Source organism: Bos grunniens, chromosome 15, assembly GCF_055505025.1.
Source record: "Bos grunniens cultivar Pamir isolate PY7600 chromosome 15, Bosgru_T2T1.0, whole genome shotgun sequence".
NCBI classification, from domain to species: domain Eukaryota; kingdom Metazoa; phylum Chordata; class Mammalia; order Artiodactyla; family Bovidae; genus Bos; species Bos grunniens.
In genome coordinates this window covers 37,955,111-37,974,973 of record NC_141179.1, presented here as the reverse complement: position 1 = coordinate 37,974,973, position 19,863 = coordinate 37,955,111, and the positions used below count along the sequence as shown (strand labels likewise).

Genomic DNA, 19,863 nt, shown 5'->3' with positions numbered 1-19,863 from the left:
ATTGAGAAAGTCCTAGTCCTTCTCATTAAAAATGAAGATGTGATTTTAACCATGATAATTGGAGCATGCCTTTATCATTTCAGTCCTCCTTGGTACCTTGGGCCCACCTATCCACTCTCCTCCATGCTTTCTGTGTGCTGTGATAACTCGGAATAAAAGCCAAGTCCTCACCTTGTCCTACACAACTCCTCAGGGTCTGCCCACCTCCACCGTCCACTCCCCTCACCTCAAGTCCTCCGTCTCTCTCCCTGTCAGGCTAACTCTGGCCTCCTTGCTCTTTCTCACACATCTCACAGACATTGTGTGCCCCAGGGCCTTTGCTCTTGCTGTTTTCTCTCCCTGAAACAATTTGCCCCCAGATATCCACACGGCTCACTCCCTCATGGCCTTCAAATCTTGGCTCACATGTCCCTTTCTCAGACAGCCTTCTCTGATCCACCTATTTTTACAATGCAGTAACTACTCCCCTTCCACCTCCACAACTCTCCAGACTTTTTTCCTGTTCTTTTCCTTCATGGTACTTACTACCTCTAGTATACATTGCTTATTTATTTTTGTTTATTTGGAAATTGCTTTGAAAGTTGACTCTCGTCTCACTTGAATGTAACTTTCACAAAGGAAATGGCTTTTTTCTACCTGTTGTTATAGCCCAGAGCTTGGACAGTACTTGGCATGTAGTAGACTCTGAGTACTTACTTGTGGGATGAATGAATGACTCGTGGTAGATGGAGAATGGCTGGAGGCAGGTAAGATGCATGACAAAAGACTAGTTAGAAGCCTGTTACAAGCCAAGGGCTAAGGGACTCAAACCCAGCCTTAAAGTTTAGCTGTGCATATCTTTTTCTGTTGTAACTTTCAAATGATGTTGAAGTCTATTATTTTTTAACTTCTCATTAGTGTGTCTTGTTTATTTAGGCAGATCTGAAACTCCAGGAGAAGGGAGGCTTGGCATGTTGATCTCCACTTTTCCCACAGTGCCTGGCAATTACATGCTATTAAATATAATTCACTCAACCAATGCTCAAAGCTTCATTAATGATCTGATGTTACTTACTATTATTTGACTAAGTGATTTTTAGAGTGAACTTTATTTGACAAAGATTTTAGGATCTAATTGATATTCTTATGCTGTTGTATTAAATAGAGTTAATTTTGTTCCATTAAAAATGTAGTATGGGACTTCCTGGCAACCGGGTAGTTCAGACTCCATGCTTTCAAAGTAAAGGGAGTGGGTTTGATCCCTGGTTGGGAAACTAAGATCTCACATGCTGCATGGTGAAGCCATCAAGTAAGAAAAAATAAAAAGAAAAATATCTAGCTTAAAAAAAAAGTCATATACATGCTTATGATAGAAAATTTAGAAGTTAGAGAAAAGTTGAAAACAAATGAAAAATTTTTTTCATTTCACTACCCATAAAGAACCACTAGCATTTTAATATTCCTTTTAAATATTTTTCTAGACATAGCTTTTTAACATAGTTATAATAGCTGTGTTTACATTTCTGCATACTGATTGCATACTTTGTGTTTATTAATGCTATAAACTTTTGGAAAACATTATTTTAAATAGGTTCACGTTATATAATTATGTCACTGTACTATAGCTTATTTGACATAACCAGTACTTGATACTTAGGGTTTTTCTGTTTTCTTCTTACTGTAAAAGTTATTTGTTACTCTGTCAGACTTCATGGCCTGGTTTGTCTGGTCATCTGCCCTCAAAACATCTTATTATCTATAAGATGGGCATAATGAGGAGCAAGAAGTTTAAGGTAAGTGAATGCAAGAAACAGTGGTGAGCATAGAGTAGGTGTTTAGGAAACATCAGATGGCTTGGGATTGAAACTGTGGGAACTTGAGGAGTGCTAGGAGCCTTCATGATGCTGTGCCCTGGCTGCAGGCCGCACCTGATGCAAGTGGACTCAGTCCAGCGCTGGATGGAGGACCTGAAGCTCATGACGGAGTGTGAGTGCATGTGTGTCCTGCAGGCGAAGCCCATCAGCCTGGAGGAGGATGCCCAGGGTGACCTCATCCTGGCAGGTGGCCCTGGCCCTGGAGACCCCCTGCAGCTGCTGCTCAAGCGGGGCTGGGTCATCAGCACTGAGTTGCGCAGGATCGGGCAGAAGCTGGCCCAGGACCGCTGGGCGCGCGTCCACAGCATGAGCGTGCGTCTGACCTGCCATGCCCGCTCCATGGTCAGCGAGTACAGCGCTGTCAGCAGGAACTCTTCGCAGGAGATGAGCCAGGTCGGTTGCCTGGCCTGGGCATGGGTGGGCACTCAGAACTGGGAGTGTCTTTTAAAAGAGTGGGTCTGAATTGCTTAGAGTCTGAAGTCTTCCTGCCCCAGGGACCTTCCTCCCCTTCCAATGAAGCAGGGAAGACAGTGAGGACCTTTACTGAGTATCTGCTTTGTGCTAGGAACTGTGCTAGATGTTTTTATACACATCTCACTTAACTTATACAACCTGTGAGGCCAACATAACTTGTGAGGCCACAGTGCAAGACACTGAAATGGTTAAATACACCCACTTTAATGCCAGACTCCCTGGGTTCAAATTTCAGCTCTGTGTGCTGTGTGACCTCAGCAAGTTACTTCTCTGTGCTCTAGTTCCATCATCCTGATGAGTATAATAATAGAATTTATTTCATAGCTCCGTTGTGATGACTGAGTTCTAATTAAATTAATTAAAAATATTAGCTAGTATTATTGTCCTCATTTTATAGATGTGGAAATAGAAACTCAGAGAGTCTAAGTAACTTGCCCTAAGTTATGCGTGAATGGTATAAATGGGATTCAACCTACAGCTTTCTAGTTTCAAAGCCCATGATTCTGAATCTTCTTCAGGTCCAGAGTGAACCACTGAAAATCCCCCTTCATATCTGTTTCCTCTGGCATCACTGTGCACCTTAGTTCTCTACTCTTTTCCTTGCTCCACTTTGCACAGTATACTTCTCTTCACTCTTTGAAACCCAGCTCAAATGCCTCTTCCTCTCTGAGACTTCCCAGATCCCTCAGCACAGTTAATCACTCAGTTTTCTTTCCCTGAGCAGCTGACGATGAACTCTGTTGCCATCCATTTCGCACGGTTGTAGTTTATGTGCCTGTTTTCCAAATCGGATGATTTGATTCTTCATCTTTATGCCGCAGAGCGCCCAGCTCAGCAGTTGGTCTTCGACCAATGCTTATTGAATTGAATAAAATTGATCTATTTTTCTGCAGATTGAGAAGCTGCTAATGGAGAAGTGTTCAGAGCTGTCAGCAGTCACAGAGAGGTAAATCTGGCCCCTGGGTGAATCTGGACTGCGTCTGCCATCCTTAGGCAGAGGAAGGTCCTGGCGTCTGTCTCCTTCCATGGGAACAGTGGGGCTGGGGAGGGCTGGTGGTGACCTGGGAGCTTCCTTTTGCAACCTTAAGAGACTCCCTGGGGATTTTCTGCTCTGTTTTCAGGCATGGGAGAATGTAGAAGGCAGAGGAGAGGCCTGGCCATAGGAAGAAAGAGGATTCATGAGGGTTGGTAGCAAGGAAAGGTTTCTCACAGCTTTGAGAAGCCCCCTGATCTCCATGGTCAAGGCAAAGTGAAAGTGAACACACACACCTTATCCTCACATCCACACTGACCACAATCACAGGGGTACACTCACACCTTCTCCATATCTCACATACATAAACCCGCAACGACACTCAGACACATACACACACTCAACCTGGCCTGTTTACATACCCAAGAGTGTGTTGACACTCTCCCTCATGCTTTACAGCCCCCAGGCCCTGGAAGAAAAACCTGCAACTTGACATTCCTAGGGCTGTGTGGGCTCTTTGGACTTCCAGCATCAAACATTCTCAGGCCTTAAGGGTGGATTTTATCTTGATCTTCCTGGGTGAGGAGAAAATCCTCAAGGCTCCTGTCTGCACTGCTGCAGGCAGCCATTTCTTAAAGGGGCACGGGCATCGCGATACACCTTCAGAGTGAGCATGGCACACCAGCATCCCTCCTCTGCAGCTCTCATCCCCCATCTCTAGACACTGATGGTTGATTCTCCCAGGGAGAATCCCAAAGGTATGGATTTAGCCACTTTTGAGTGGCCTTTCTTCCTGGTGACTTGCACTGTTAGCTCCCATTCTAGGCCAGCTCTTCTCGGAATGCTAGGAAGCCGGACGATGAGCCAGTCTTGGAATATTTCCATTTTGGACTCCCCTGGAGCTGATATCCTCTTCCCAGGCCACTTGTTCCACCACCAGGCCTGCGACAGGCCCAGATTTGGCCCCGGAAATGGCTATGACCGCCTGCTCCTTCTGGTGGCCCATCGAGGGTTTCTTTCCCTAGGTGCCTCCAGGTGGAGAATGAGCATGTCCTGAAGTCAATGAAGGCCTGTGTGAGCGAGACCCTGAGCACTCTGGGCGAGCACTTTGGCCAGCTGCTGGAGCTGGCCCTGACCCGGGAGGTGCAGGTCAGTGCTGGCTGGGCAGCGGAGGAGGGCTGAGTGGTTCTGCTAGGCTTGGGGAAGCTCCAGAGTGGCCTTTCTTGGGGGCCATCCTTCTCAGACTGCCAAAGTGAACTCCAACACCTTAGAGACAGGACTGTCAGAGCTGAGCAGAGACTTGCTGAGCATCTAGCACAGCTCTGCATTTTCCAGATGTGAAAATTGGAGCCAGAGAGGGCAGAAACTGACCTAAGGTCACACAGCAAGGCGGTGGCAGAGCACACCGTCTCCTAATTGTACTTTCAGTATTGCTCCCACCGCCTTAACTCTTCTCTTTGGAGTTACTGTTCACAGCACACACAATGAATCTTTATTGTCCCCAAAGACTTAAGGCACCTGCAGGGAACAAGTCAATTCTGGATATCCTGGCAATAGAGAAGAATCTAGAAAGGTCAGATAGTCTAGCTCCTGCCTTCAGGCAGTCTGGTGCTTGATTCAAGAACGAACGTAGGCTTTGGAACCTGACAGATCTACTTTCACGTCGTGGTTCATGGTGAGACCTTGGTCAGGTTCCTTAATCTCGTAGCCTCCCTTTCCTCATCTATAAAGTGAAAATCTTCCCCAGAAGAAAAGCGAGAGGGCTAAGTAAACAACGTTTGAAAAGCACTTAGCACATAGTATAGGTTAAATACGTGTTATTTCCTTCTCTTGCCTTTTCCTATTTTAAAAGCCTCCAGAAAAGCTGATTCCATACGGTTTTCATTAGGAAAGGTATTTACATGTTATTTATAGTTACAGAAATATTGTGTTACATATTTGCCATTCTTTTCCCACCATCAAGTAAAAGCTTTCCACAAATAACAAATCCCTTCACGTATCGGCTTCTATCCAAACTCAGCCTTTTTACCTAACCCAGCATTTCCTTTCTCTTTTTCCTGTGTGTCTGGCTCGTTTTGCACACAGCACAGGCCCTTCTGATCTGGCTCACTTGCTGGTCAGGGTAGCTGGCCCTGTGCAACCCAGAAGGGTCTGTAAAGTTCTCTCTCCCTGTCCCCAGAGCCTGGGACAAGGGGAAGGAAGGACCGGGGCTCTGGTGCTTAAAGCTGATGAGCAAATGCTGACAGTCACATGTATGGTCAGGTAGGAGTTCAAGCTGGGGCCAGTGTCCCAAATGGAACCATCAAGAACCATCAAGTCCAGAGGTACCCACTGGAACATGGGAGCTAAAGTGGGTGTAGAAGTTGGAGAAGTGATGAGCTGGGGTATTGAAGTCAGTGGTAGGGACGAGGGGAGCCTGAAGGGACGCCTGAGCAGGAGCACAGGTGCCTGTTGACTCTTTTTATACCATTTTGATGCTCTTTTGCATCAAAGTACCAGGAAGTACCAGGCTTCCACTTTCATGCATTGGAGAAGGAAATGGCAACCCACTCCAGTGTTCTTGCCTGGAGAATCCCAGGGACGGGGGAGCCTGGTGGGCTGCCATCTGTGGGGTGGCACAGAGCCGGACACGACTGAAGTGACTTAGCAGCAGCAGCACTAGGCTCACGTAAAAGGGCTGAAGTGGAAGAGTTCTGCTGGATTGTGAACAGAAGCCAGCAGGGTTTGCAAGCAGTCAGTCCCTAGCTGTTTCTACCGCAGGCAAAGGGTAGGATGTCTTTTTGATGGTCTAGATCATAGAATCCTGCGGAAAAGCTCCTTAGGCTGTCAGGAACCTACCTGGGCCTTGTGGACTATGTATCTGATTTCCCAGGGCACCTGGATCCATTCTGTTTTTCCTCAACTTGACCTTGTTCAGGGTGGAATTCCTGATCTAGTGCTTTGGGAAGGCTTAATTTTGAATTCATGTTGGATCTGCTTCTGTGACTTGAACCTTCATCCTGCCGCTACTGTTACTGTAAGCATACATAATGACCTGCCTCAGGGAGATAACCTGAGCCGCCTGACTGTAAGGAATTGAAACTAACACATTCCCCTGCCTGAGGCTTGCCCATTCTAGGGAATGTTTGCTAGGATTGAATAGTCTTTTTTCTTGGTTTCCTCAGCCCCTTCCCATCTCTGGTTCATAAAAGAACCTGACAACCAGGCCCCTTTTCAGCGCTACCCTACCATCTTCTCAGCCAGCCAGCTCTTGAATAAAGTCCCTTCCTGATCCCAGCACCTTGTCTCAGATCCATAGACTGATTGTACTGCTAGTTTGGACTTGGTAACCCTTCTGCTTCCCTGCCTAAATCCTGCCGCATCCTCAGATCTACCCACCTGCATCACTGATACTCAGCCTGAGAGCTGTTGTATCAACTGCTCCTGTCTTAGGACTGAGTCCCTCATTGATCCCCCTCCCCTGGTGGAGGGGGCAGTGTCTGTCCTCCATTCCTCTGTGTACTTGTTGGTTTCCTGACAACTCCTCCCTTCCTTCCCACATGTCCCATGGTGTCCTCTAATCCCTCCTATGGGCTGAGCTTGCTGTGCTCATAATATTTCTTGGCTGATCTTTAGCTTCTTTTTACCTTAGAAAGTTTCCAAACAGGACAGTGGTGACATAAAAAGACACACCACCTGAAGGCAGGGTAACCTGTGTTCAGTGTTGTGAGCATGTGTTTCCTAAACGGGTGACTAAAATACTGTTCTCTAGAAGTTAGTAATTATACCAGGATCCTATGTTTGCCGTTGTTATTAGTCGCTAAGTTGAGTCTGATTCTTGCGACCCCATGGGCCCCCAGAGGGCCCCTGCCAGGCTCCTCCGTCCGTGGGATTTCCCAAGAAAGAATACTGGAATGGGTTGCCATTTTCTCCTTCAGGGGATCTTCCCAACCAGGGATCACACCCACATCTCCGGCATTGTAGGCAGATTCTTTATTGTTTATCATCTTGACATAATTAAACTTAAGTTTATTTCTTTATATTAGGATTTCTTGATATGCTACTGTGAGTCTTCTTAAAGGTCCTCACATATTCATAGTATTTCTTGTCTGAACTGTAGTTTGCATAAACAGGGAGTTTGGTTTGTTTTGTTCACTAATGTAATATCTGCTCACAGTAGGCATCCAATAAAGATTTATTAATGCATGAATGTTAAGCAGTGTGTTCCAAACTTACATAGTTACAGGTCTTTTTTTATTCTTAAAGCACCCATTCACTTATTCTGGGATACTGGTTTTCAGGAAATGCAATTTGGGAAAATTCCCTTTGTGCACAAGGGAGCCACGTAGGCTCTAAAGCAGAGAAACAGTGCTCTTTCCACCACAAATTACAATACACGGTAGAATGGTGCTTGTAAGGAGGGCGGTGATAACCCAGCACTACTTTGCATTGGTCTGCTCCATCCTGGAATGTTCTGTCAGGCTCCAGATTCTAGATGTGTTATTGCCAATGATTGTGTTCAGGGAGGTCCCTGGAAGGATGAGAATGGGCCAAAGATTAAGATATGTGGGGACTAGGTGGAGGAGCTGGGACGCTTAATCTTGAATGGACGCTGTATTACCTCCAAAGAGAGGAAGCGAATTTATAGGACATTCCATGAAAAAAAGGAGTTGGCAAAACAATAGGGCTGCCCCATAGTAAAAGGTCCGCTTTAGAAACTTCCCATCACTGAGTCGTGCCAGGAAGGGTATTGGCAGTAGGTGGAGGTTGGATTTAATTACTTGCAAGGTTTCTTCCGATCTTGATAACGTATACATCTATGAATGTGATCCTTGTGGAGTGGTGAAATGAACATAGCATTTGGAGGCATCAGGGTTCAAATCCTGTGCTGCTTACTGGATCTGCAAACTTTGAGCCAGTTACTTAACTTTGCTCAGTTTCCTCATCTCGACAGTGGCTTGTTGTCGGCATTAAATAAGACAACACAGGACTATGGGTGGCACTCCTCTGATTGTGTCAGTAGCTTTACTCACTAGAGACCTAGCTACCTTAAGAGAAGCTAACAACAGGCTTTGCTAAAAAGAGCCTCCTAATCACCTAACTACTAATTACTTATTGAGATAATTTAACTACTTGGTGGGCATAGAAATTTAAGGCTTACCTGTTAGGAGTCACCAATGGAAAATTAATGAGTATTAAGGATTAGACTTTCTTGGCTTAAAGGATTAGCTGTGTGGGAGGTAAGCGGAAGAGACTTAACAGAGGTTGATTTACTTGAAGACGACTTCTAGGGGACTCTATTGAATAAATCACCTCTCACCTGTACTTTTGAATTTCTTGACTCAGCCTCATGTGGATAGATGTTTTATATTCATCCCATCAATCAATATTTATTTTAGTTTAAAATATCACCTTTATTCTAGTAGAACTGGTTCGTGAGTTTATCTCTGACTCTGTGGCTGCATGAACTTAAAACTTCATCTCGCCCCTAAGTTTCCCCTCCCAGTACCAGGCAGACCTGGGCAACCTCAGACCGCACCTGGGCACAAGTACCTATCTTGTGGCAAAGGTCAGGTCAGAGGGACGCTTCCTAAGAGAAGAGAGGCAGGTGCTAAGCTGAGTATACCTGGTTCCTTCTTCCAAACTCACTAATGCATCCCTACCCTCTTGGCAAGTGACATAGAGGTGTGGGGAGTGAGGCCAGCAGAGGTGGTGTTGCTGAACCCTCCCTAGCAGAGCAGGAGGACTGGAGACCAAGCATCACTCCTGAGTGTTCACAGTTCTTGTCCTGTAACCTTACTGAACTCATCCATCCACTTGTGGTCAGGCAAGGGTATGGCTGGGCCCTTTGGAAGAGGAGGTCAACTCCCTATGAAGCCATCTTTTCCCACCTTCAGGAAGCTATCCACCCTGCTTCCCCGCCCCCCCCCCCACCATAACAAACTCTACTCCTTTGTAGATCCTTCTGGAATCCCAGTGGGCAATTTAAACTTGGAAATGACTCAAAATACTACATTCCTTAAATTGACTCTAAGGAGATTTTGTAACTAAAGGTTATAATTTGCTTTCCTGTTCTTTTTCCCACTCTCAGATTTTGCTCAGCTATGGTACCTAATACAGATAATCAGAGGCTGCAGGGCAATTCAACAGCAAGGTAAAGGTAATCCAAACATAACTGCCAGGAGAACTATCAGGATGTTCAAAATTTTTAAATGGTCTTCTATCTCATTTTAAAGTTCCCTGAGAAAGAATAAAGTGAAAGAAAAAAAAAAAAAAAACCTGAAAGCTGAATCCTTTTACTCTTAGCAATAATTCAAAGCCCCCAGTTCTTAGATTAATAGGATTCTCCTTAATTTTCTTATTCAGCTCATCCTAGTCAGGAGGGTCTCATCCCAGTGTGTGTGTGTGTGTGTGTGTGTGTGAAATTATGTTTCCCTGGGTAACTACAGCCCAGGCTGTTTCCCCAGAAATAGGAAGGATTTCTTCAGGGCTTTTTGATTTATACTGGTCTTTCCCCATGATACTTGAAAGGACCCAAAGAGTTGGTACCTTGCATACACTGTATTATCATAGCATTGCTGCTGTACTCACAGAAAGTTAACACAGGCCAATCAACCCTAACAACCATTAGGGTGGGAATTCCAGTCAACATGTAGTCCCAAGACTCTCTTTAGGGTTGCCAGAGACCTTAATAGGCACTCATCTGTGGTTGAGAGAAAGAGGGTGGATGACAGGTACCGTCTTGGTTGCATATGCAACAGGATGACTATTTCAGTTGTCCATAGTCCACAAGGATTCCTGAACATACATTCACTAGAGGAAATGAGAAACCACAGGTTAATCGTGATGTGATGGTTACCATATTTGGGAGAAAAATGTCTCCTTTTTCATGGACGGGTATGTGATATATTTCTTCTTCGTAGCAAAGCCAGGTATTTGTAATTCCTCCTCAAAGACTTGCTCGATTTGTATTCTTCCCCGCAGTGTTTTCAACATTTGTGAATTTCAGGCTCTCCTGTAAACGTTGTGTTTCTGCCACTCTAGGCTGCATTGATTTGGGCTGCTTGAAGTGGTTGAGCCTGGGATCTACCACTTCGGATGCATTGCATCCTCTGTGTTCCCAAAGATTTCCTAGGAGAAGTGCAAGCACACGTATTTTTAAGGACATCAATTTCTAGATCTTCAATTTTCATTTGTTTTCTTTTTTAAAGACAACCCAATGATACATCGTTTTTAGTAGCCCTTCTGTTATTTTCTGAAAGAAAGGCATACTCCTCATTCATCCCAAAACTTATAGTGCATTGCCACCCCCCCACCCCCACTTTTTAGCAAAAACCTTGGAGGGGGAGTGAGGAGAACAAACAAAAAAGAAACCTATATTCCTGAACCGTAGATCTTTAGGCTTCCATGCATTTCCATGTTTAAAATATTTCTGTTGAGAAAAGCATTATAAATTGTGTATTTTTCCCAGCGTGGGAATTTTCTGAATCTAGAAGTGTGGTAGAATGGTAGAGTGTGTGTATGTGTGCGAGTCACTGAGTCATGTCCAACTCGTTGCATCTCCATGAACTGTAGCCCGCTAGGCTCCTCTGTCCATAGACTTCTCCAGGCATGAACACTGGAGTTGGTTGCTATTTCCTTCTCCAGGGAATCTTCCTGATCCAGGGATCGAACCCTGGTCTCCTGCATTGTAGGCAGATTCTTTACAGTCTGAGCCACCAGGGAAGCCCATCTTATCCATTTATTCTCAAATTGTGCAGAGCTCTTGAGGGATATTCTCCGTAGACAAAGCAAAGATAGCACAGGTAGGGCAAATCAAACACTAACAATGGATTTAGGGGCACTTTTTAAATGCAAGCAGTTCTTTTCAGCTCTGTGTTATGCTCAGCTCTAAGAGATGTCATTGCTGCTGCTGCTGAGTCGCTTCAGTCGTGTTCGACTCTGTGAGACCCCATAGACAGCAGCCCACCAGGCTCCCTCGTCCCTGGGATTCTCCAGGCAAGAACACTGGAGTGGGTTGCCATTTCCTTCTCCAATGCATGAGAGTGAAAAGTGAAAGTGACGCTCAGTTGTGTCAGACTCTTATCGACCCCATGGACTGCAGCCTACCAGGCTCCTCTGTCCATGGGATTTTCCAGGCAAGACTACTGGAGTGGGGTGCCACTGCCTTCTCCGAAGAGATGTCATTAGCTGGAAAGAAAAGTATCTTTAAAGAACCAAAGACTTTAAAGTTTAATGATAATGATTCTTTTAAATGTAATTGAAATATTTTTGAGAAAGACCACATTTTTCGAGATATACTGGATAAAATTCACAGAATCAAGTTTTGCATGGTTTTCCTATTCAGATTTGATGCATATTATTTAAGGCACCAGTTAGACTATTTTGTCTAAACACTTTGTGAGATATTTACACTAATTTCTACTTACTGTTAGCAAGAGATATAATTAATTTCTGGCAGCGGGACTAATTAGATTTAAGTATAAATACTTTTCTTCTTCTTTAAACACATAGGGAAAATTGATCATAAGAGCTACTAAAAATAGTCAAATGATATTTTTATTCTCAGATCTTATTTAATTATTCCTTGAAATAAACACAAAAAGTTCAATACACAAACACATCTATTTACTGAAGGAATACAGTGCCTTTTATATTTCCAGATTTATAATTAATTTACAGTGTAAGCTATGTATTACTTTGCATTTTGAAAAGTTTAATAGATTGTTTCATCTTGGCTTTAGAACATATACAACTAAATCAAATTTTATTTTAAGTCTATATTAGTTTAATATTGGCAGTTTTTAGCATTTTCCCTTATAAAATGATTTCCATAATTATTTGTCAGCATTTTTAGCATTTCTTGGAACACATATTAAAATTTTTTAATTAAAAATGAAGTCAGGTCTATATTGAGAAAAAGCTAAGTTGACTTGGCTGATTGGGTTGGCTTAAAAACAGTCTTTGCCAGTTAGGTCATAGGGTGGGTATTTTCCATAAATTAAATATACAAAAGCTGCAGATTCAAGCTTTTTATAAAACATATTTGAAACACACAAAAATATTTGATTAAAATTGTATTGGTGATGAAATTAATAATATTTTGATTTTCTTAATCCTCTCTGAATAATTTGGATAATCCAAGGTGCTCTAAGTGAAGGAGTTGAAGGAGTAGTAGGTATAATTAAGAGTTATTTCATATGTCTTGGTAAAGTACTTCTGGATTTCTTCCCAGAAATTGAGATAAGTGAATGAATGAATCTAATGATTGGGTAAGAAATACTTTTGCAAGTCAAATGGTTTCCAGTTTTTGCTTCTACAAATTTATATGCATTATCAGCTGGCAGATCATTAAAAAATAGTGTTTGATGATAGATCACTGAGTGACTACATAGCTCAGAATGTGCTCAAAGGGTGAACAACTTGTCTATACAAACTCCTCCCATTCTTCTTTTCATTTGATTTATAGAAACAAGATTTTTCAGGATTTATATCATTAAGTCAATATTTAGTCATGGATAAATAAGTTAGAAAGCCTAAAATGTTTGCAAAGCCTTATTTATCTCATTAGGAGATAAAGTTATGATAAAATTTTAATTTTTATGATTTATAATTATTTTTCAAAATTTATCATCTATGTTGTATTGACCAATTGTACTGATGATAACTGTAACACTAATTCAACTAAGAAGAGATTATTTTTAAACACTTAGAGCCTTATAGTCAAAGAAATAATAGAAGATTTCAAATTTCAATCATAAGCCTGATAATGGTGATTAGTAAAATTATTTGAAACTTAAATGTATTACATTAAGATAAAATTCTGAGGGAGAAATGGAATAAGAATGTAAATTTTAAAATGAAAAGATGCAAAATGGTCCCATGTTAAAGAGATTACTCATGTATTTTTAAACATGTGATGGTATCAAGTTTTGGTATGTAGATTTCATGGAATACATCTAAAACAGTAATGCAGTCATTTTATTTTATGTCACTATTTATAGTCTGCTGGAAATCATATCATTTCCAAATTTGTTCTTTAAAGTTATGATGAAAAACTTACCTGTCAAATTAAAAATTTATAGGGGGACATATATTTTAAAAAATTCTTTTAGGGCTAAATTAGAAAAAAAAATGACATAGGATATATAGACACCCTAGTTCTATAATATGATGGCCATTGTCTCTGCCTCTTGCTGAGAATCGCTTCGGACTTAAGACCCTGTCATCTTGGCAGGGTTTTCTTGTGATGCTCCTGAAGCTTGGTGCCTATGGGCCTAGTCAGAACCTTCCTTCTGCCCTGTGCTTCTCAGAACATTGTCTTCCCAAAGCTTTTGAATATTTTAGTCTTAAATAACATTTTTCTGCTACATCTTTATTTTTTTTTCCCCCAGTAATGAATTATGTCTAATTCAGTTTTCTCTGTCCTCTGTTAATCCCCAACTCATTTCAGGAAGACTCATTGATTTCCTTACCATTTGCCCTGCTTCTCATGTGGGTCTCTTTCCTTACTTAATTCATAGAATGAACACTATTTGTTGGATCTGAGCAGTGTTTCTGCTTTCACTTCTCTTTCCTTTCTGGCACATTCTTTTGTTTCTAAAAATACTCTTTTAGATTTTAGGATTTCCCTTATTGTGAAAAATAAATCTGCCCCAGACCTCTGGATTTAAGTGGTCTTATCCATTTTTTTGTCTCTCTAAACTGGATAATTACACCTAGGAGATATTTTCCCAATAGACCAGTAGCTAATCCAAGCCTGAATTCAGTTATTATTTCGCCTGTCTCCTGTTTAACATGTCCAGTCTTTCTGTGCCTTTCTTCAAGCCCTAATTCATGCATTTCTCAAAATGCTCTCTTGGGCACAGGCAGTAATAACTATTTATTTATTTTAAAACATTTTCCCTTGCAATTTATCTCATGATCCTTTGACTATTTTGTGCTGATGTCTGTACTTTTCTCCTGTGTTCCAGAACTCTATTAACACATAACAAACAACCCCAACAACAATTTTCTTTACATCTCACAATTTTAAGGGTCAAGAATTTTGAGCTTGGCTGAGTAATTTTTCTGCTCCTTGTGCCATAGATAGAGGTCACTTGGGGATATTCAGCTGCCTAATGGTTCAGCGAATCTTAGAAAGGTTCCTCATGCATATGGTGCTTTGGAGGAGACGGTTGAAAAGCTGGTCTCAGTTGAAAGTATTGATCAGGGACCCAACACATGGCACACAGCATCTCTAGCATGACAGTCTCAGAGTTATCAGACTTTTTGTGCGCTCAGTTGCTCAGTCGAGTCTGACTCTTTGTGACTCCATGGACTGTAGCCAGGGATCAGAACCATGTCTCCTGCATTGCCAGGCAGATTCTTTACCACTGTGCCACCTGGGAAGCCCCATTAAACTTCTTACCTGGTAGCTTAGGACTCTGAAAAGAATGTTCCAAGAAGCCTGAGTGGCAGCATCAGAGTTTCTGATGACCTAGCATTGGAAATCCTGAAATGTTACTTCTACCACGTGCTGCCTTCTGTTGGTCAAGAGAAGTACGAAGACCAGCCCAGATTCGAAAGGCAGGGACATTAGAACCCACCTCTTTATAGGAGGAGTAGAAAAGAATTTGTGGCCATCTTTAATCTACTTGTGTTTATGTCATCCCTTTGCATGGCTTGGCTGCCCTAACTGTATCTATGGAGTCTCTCTCTGAACCTTTGAATGAGGCTTCACGATATTTCCTTTCTCCATCTGAGAAACTTATTCCAGGCTGATTTTTGAGAGTTTACTCCTCCTAATAAATTTCACTGGACTGTAGTCACTCTTTCTGATGGACAAACAATTAAAAATATACCCCCCTTTTTACATTTTTTATTTAGGGTAGTTATATTGTATGCATCTCCTAAACACTTTAAAAAAAAATCTCTCTCTTGTTCTTCAAGATCTTCATTTTTGTTTCATATCTGCCTAATCTGTCTTAAAAAATTCTATCATTCAGTTTAATCGGTCTGTCTTTCTTTATCTTGTTTTCATTGTTTCACCACTCTTCTCATGAGAGGCTGAAGCGTATTTTTGAAACATCTCTTTCCTCCTCGATTACTTGAAAAAACTTGATTTTGTAGACTGTGTTGGTTTGAAACTGACACCAAGATAGGATTTGATAAGAAACGTCTATGAAAGATAAAGGGAAGGAAGCAGGAGGAGGCAGTGGGAAAACTGCAAGTCTGACAGCTGAGAAAGAAAATGGAGATGGACGAATTGAATAGGAAGAGCTGGAATTTTCAAGCTCAAGTCACCTGTTAGTGAAGTTCCCTGCTGGCAGTCTTGGGTTCGCAGTGGAGCCCCTGCTGTGCTGAGTCACGGCTGGGAGTAGCTCATGGGGCTATGTGCCCCCTGCAGGAACACGGTGGGGGGTCTAACAGGGCAGCTGGTGGGGCTTTCAGTCAGCTCTGCCTGCTGCACGGAGAAGCTCAGGCCGTCACAGCGTAGAGCACTGTAGATGCTAATGGAAGCCAGGGAGGAGTACAGTGCTGCAGTTTGGTAAGAGCTGCTCATGAGGCTGGATTTTCTCCTTATCTTGAGACTTCCATCTCTAGTCCCCGGGAGATCCTGCTGGCACTGGGGGACATGGATTCACTGACTTTGGCAAGTAGGAAGTCACATTCACGGGGGATAAGGTCTAACTCTATCATGTACCACAAGTGTAATTAACCTTGGTCAGATTTCTGTGTCTCAGTTTTTCTCAGCTCGGAAGGAAATCTTGCACAAAACTTTTGAGAGCTCTTCTGGCTCTGACGCCTTCCAGCTCTGACACATTCAATACTCAGAGCCTTGATGATTCAGTAGAGCCTTTGATCTCTTATCTTTCCAAATTTATTCTTGTGAAAAGGATGCTTACAACTTTTCATTGTCAGAGAGCTGACTCACTGAGACAGAGCTGAGGTGTGACTATAAACATGGATAAGAAATTTTCCTCAGACATAAATGGTCTAATAGCAGCAGATGATTGCCAAAGACATTAGTTTTGAATAATTTAACATAATGTTATCTACTGCGAGTACAAACACTAATCAGGAACATTAGGTAATTCTGATTTAGGTACAGGACCCCAATATATGAAACGTGCATTTTCATGCTAGACCCAATAGCACTTACATAACTGCTTGTGCTAACGATGGGGAATGAGTCTAAGAAGTACATTTGCTACAGAGATTTGCAGTGCAAATCCTGGTTATTAATTTTACCTTTTGTTAGATATCTTACAAGAGGCATCTACCCAATCTTAGGAAAGAATTTTTATGTTTAATGTGTCGATAGATTAATTACACACTTAATCTTAGACTGGTGTATGTAGAAGATTAGCATATTGCTATGTGTGAAGCATTCTGAGTTTGAATAAAGAAGAAAAAGGGAAGAGCTATTTACCTTGAGCTTCAAGCCCATTTAATTTAAATAATTTTACAAATAGGGAAATTGAGGCCTAGGTTGTTTGTCTCAGCTGCCCAATATCACAAGATAATAACTCCTAAGAATTCTATTTTGCTTCTGTATACCAGATACCTTTATAAGTTCTTTATATATATGAGCAACTTTAAGAGATGGGTAAAACCACCAGAAGAGATGGACACTGTTATTTCCACCGTCTTACACATGAGGAAGCCGAGGTATGAAAGGGTTGAATTATCTCTAGGGCACTTAGAAGTGGCAAAGCCAGGATTTGAACCCAGGCAGTTTGGCTCCAGAGTCCATGCTTTTAACCCTATACATACTTTACATACTTCCTCATCAGTATAGTGTGTTAAAAAAGGCAAGCCTGCACTGGAAATTGGATCTCTTGATTTCCTATGTGTCTTTTCCGTAACACCAGGGTTAATTAGAAACAAGCCTATTTTAATATTTTAAAACTAACACAGCAACTGAAACTGTACAAGTGGCTTCCCAGAAGTCCTACTTTCTCCCATGAGGACCCCAAAGGCAAGTCTCCCCAGTCTCTGCCTCCACACCTCCCAGGAGAAACTCGAGCAATGAACATTAATTAGCAGGTAGGAGTCATTTATAATTGATGAACCACATGCTTCAAAACAAATGACTGATTATGAAGTGGTTTCAGGTTACATGAAAAGCTTTTTCCCAGAAATAAGCTAAACTCTACTAGGAATAATCTCCATATCTCATTTGTTGATGAATTCTCCATTTGCTCCTCTTCCTGAGTCTCCCGGGGTCCTGTGCTTAATCATTCCCAGCCCTCTCACCACCAGCCCTAGACCCTTCAGCCTTAATCAGTGGCGTTCTCACTGAGTGACCGCCTCTTTGACAGGACCCCAGGTTGCTCTGTTGGCCTGGCTGACACCTAAGGCAGGTGTCCCCTTGTAGCAGGAAGTAGCAGGAAGCTACTGCAGAGAAGAACGCTTCTTTTGACTCAACTCCTGAACCCATCATCCAGCTGGATTTTACATGAGCTTACGGACATTCGAACTGAGCAGCTTCTTTGGTCATCTGTGTAGCAACCCATTGATTTGCAACTTGATGGTTTATTTAACCAATGGTTTCTGTTCTCGTTAGGAGCCAGTAGAATAGCAAAAAGGTACTTGCTGAGACTATCAGTGATGAAAGCTGATTTTCTGATTGACTGAAGCAGAGTGCATTGATTGTCTCTGCTCCAGTGGGGCTGTTTCTCAAACATAGCTCAGACCTCATCCTGATTCATGTCTTTTCAAAAGTTAGAACCTCATCACCCCTGTCGTGGGGTAGTAGAGAAGGGGCAGGATTACAAATTTCAGGGGGCCCTTAGGAGTGTGGACCTACTGGCATTCCATTAAGGAAGATGCGCAGAGGGTAGATGAGTGAGTAACCATCAGACTTCGCTTTCTTTTCTTAGGCACTGGTGAGAAAAATCGATGCTTCGGACAATATCTACACCACAGAGTCCACCACAGGGAACCTGTTCAGCCTGACCCAGGAGGGGGCTCCCTTGTGCCGCATCATAGCTAAGGTGAGCTTCATGGTTGGGGGCCAGGGTGACAGGCCTCGGGAGAGTGTGAGGAAGCTAGTTTGGTGGGGACAGCTGTTTTCCGCTCTAAGTATCAACTCTCCTCCCCCATCTTCACATATCTTAACAAATCCAAACCAATCATATCTTCCAACTTAGGTTCTTGGCTGGATCTTAAAAATGCCCGCTGTCACTGAAATACTGCATGAGGAAAAGACAAAATTGAGAAAGACTGTGTTTTTTTTTTTTTCAGTTACCATGGGTGCTGTAATTCATTAGACTCAAGGACAGTTTGCCCCTGAACTTGAGACTCAAATGCTTAGAGCAGTGGTAGGCAATCCGTAGCCCTAGGACCTCACTAAGGTCTTTGTTTTATCTTTGCCTTTTCTTTCTTCCTTTCCTCTTTTCTTCCTTCCTTCCTTCTCCACCTCCTTGCTCCCTCCCTCTTCCTTCTTTCCTTTTCTCCCCCTCCCTCTTTTCCTCCGTCCCTCCATTCTTTCTTTCGTTCTTTCCCTTGAGAAATGGCATCACCCTTGGGGATAGAATGATGATCCAACTGGAAGCAGTTATGTCCTCTAATAAACTTCAGATGTCAGTCACAAGAAGATGCTTGAGCTTGGTGGTTCTCAGTCCTCACTGGGCATCACAACCCCTCAGGGAGTTTTTGGAAAATAGCCGGTTTGCCCCACCCAAGGTTTATCAAGGTCCTGCGGTAAGACCTAGGAATCCACATTTTAAAAAACTCTACAATTCTATCCCCAGTTTTTAAGGAATCTGTCTAGGACAACCCAGAGGGCTAGGGTGGGGAGAGAGGTGGGAGGGAGGTTCAGGATGGGCGGGACACATGTATACACATGTGGCTGATTCATGTTGATATATGGCAAAAACCATCACAATATTGTAAAGTAATTATCCTCCAATTAAATAAATTAATAAAAAAATTTAAAAGCTCTTCAGGTGTTTCTGAGGCATGGCTACTCTCAGAAATCACTGCCCTAAGCCTTTATAGAAATCTGGAAGAGCAGGGTAAATGTCAACTTTGCTCAGGGGAGAAGTGGATTGTATGGTACCTCAGTAGCAAACGTTTGAGTGTGCTCTCCACTGAGCTTAATGCCTTGCAAACATTATTTCTTTTAAATCATAAGACCATCCTAATAAGTAGTTACCTTGTTTTCCCTCATGTATGGTTGAGGAAATGACTTGAGAGGCTTACTCAAGGTCATACAGCTGATAAAGAGTGGAGTCAGAATTAGAACCCAAGTCTCTCTAACCTGGAATTCATGATCCTAAAGCCCTCAGTGGTGACTTCTGGTTCAGTCTTTGGCCCTTCAGCTTCTTGGGCCAAAGTGTGACTCAGAAGTTCTCAACCCTGTATGCATATTAGCATCACTAGGAAGCTTTAAAAATTTCTGCTAGTAAGTAACCAAGCTGAATTTGAACCTGGCTGTTTGGTAGTGAAGCTATGCTCTTGTTTGCTGTTCTGAACTTGCTCTCAGCAGCCAGGCTCTCTCTTTTTCCTCCTGCCTGCCTCCTCCTTCTCAACCCCGTCCTCCCATGCCCTCCTCCCCTCTCTACAGCCTTCATTATCTCCTGCATCCTTACCATA

At 42.6% G+C, this 19,863-nt stretch overlaps 1 protein-coding gene across 3 annotated transcripts in view; it reads left to right on the top strand.

Moving 5' to 3' along the window:
• Positions 1–19,863, top strand: part of INSC (INSC spindle orientation adaptor protein) — a 138,191-nt gene that overhangs the window by 63,728 nt on the left and 54,600 nt on the right. For all 3 annotated transcript variants that reach the window (XR_015141522.1, XR_015141523.1, XM_086338369.1), the window contains exons 3-6: positions 1,901–2,246; positions 3,221–3,273; positions 4,326–4,449; positions 18,147–18,260. Coding sequence is in view for 1 of the 3 variants with exons in the window: in XM_086338369.1 (XP_086194495.1) it covers positions 1,901–2,246; positions 3,221–3,273; positions 4,326–4,449; positions 18,147–18,260 (637 nt within the window). In the remaining 2 variants the exon portion in view is untranslated. The remainder of the gene's footprint in view (positions 1–1,900; positions 2,247–3,220; positions 3,274–4,325; positions 4,450–18,146; positions 18,261–19,863) is intronic.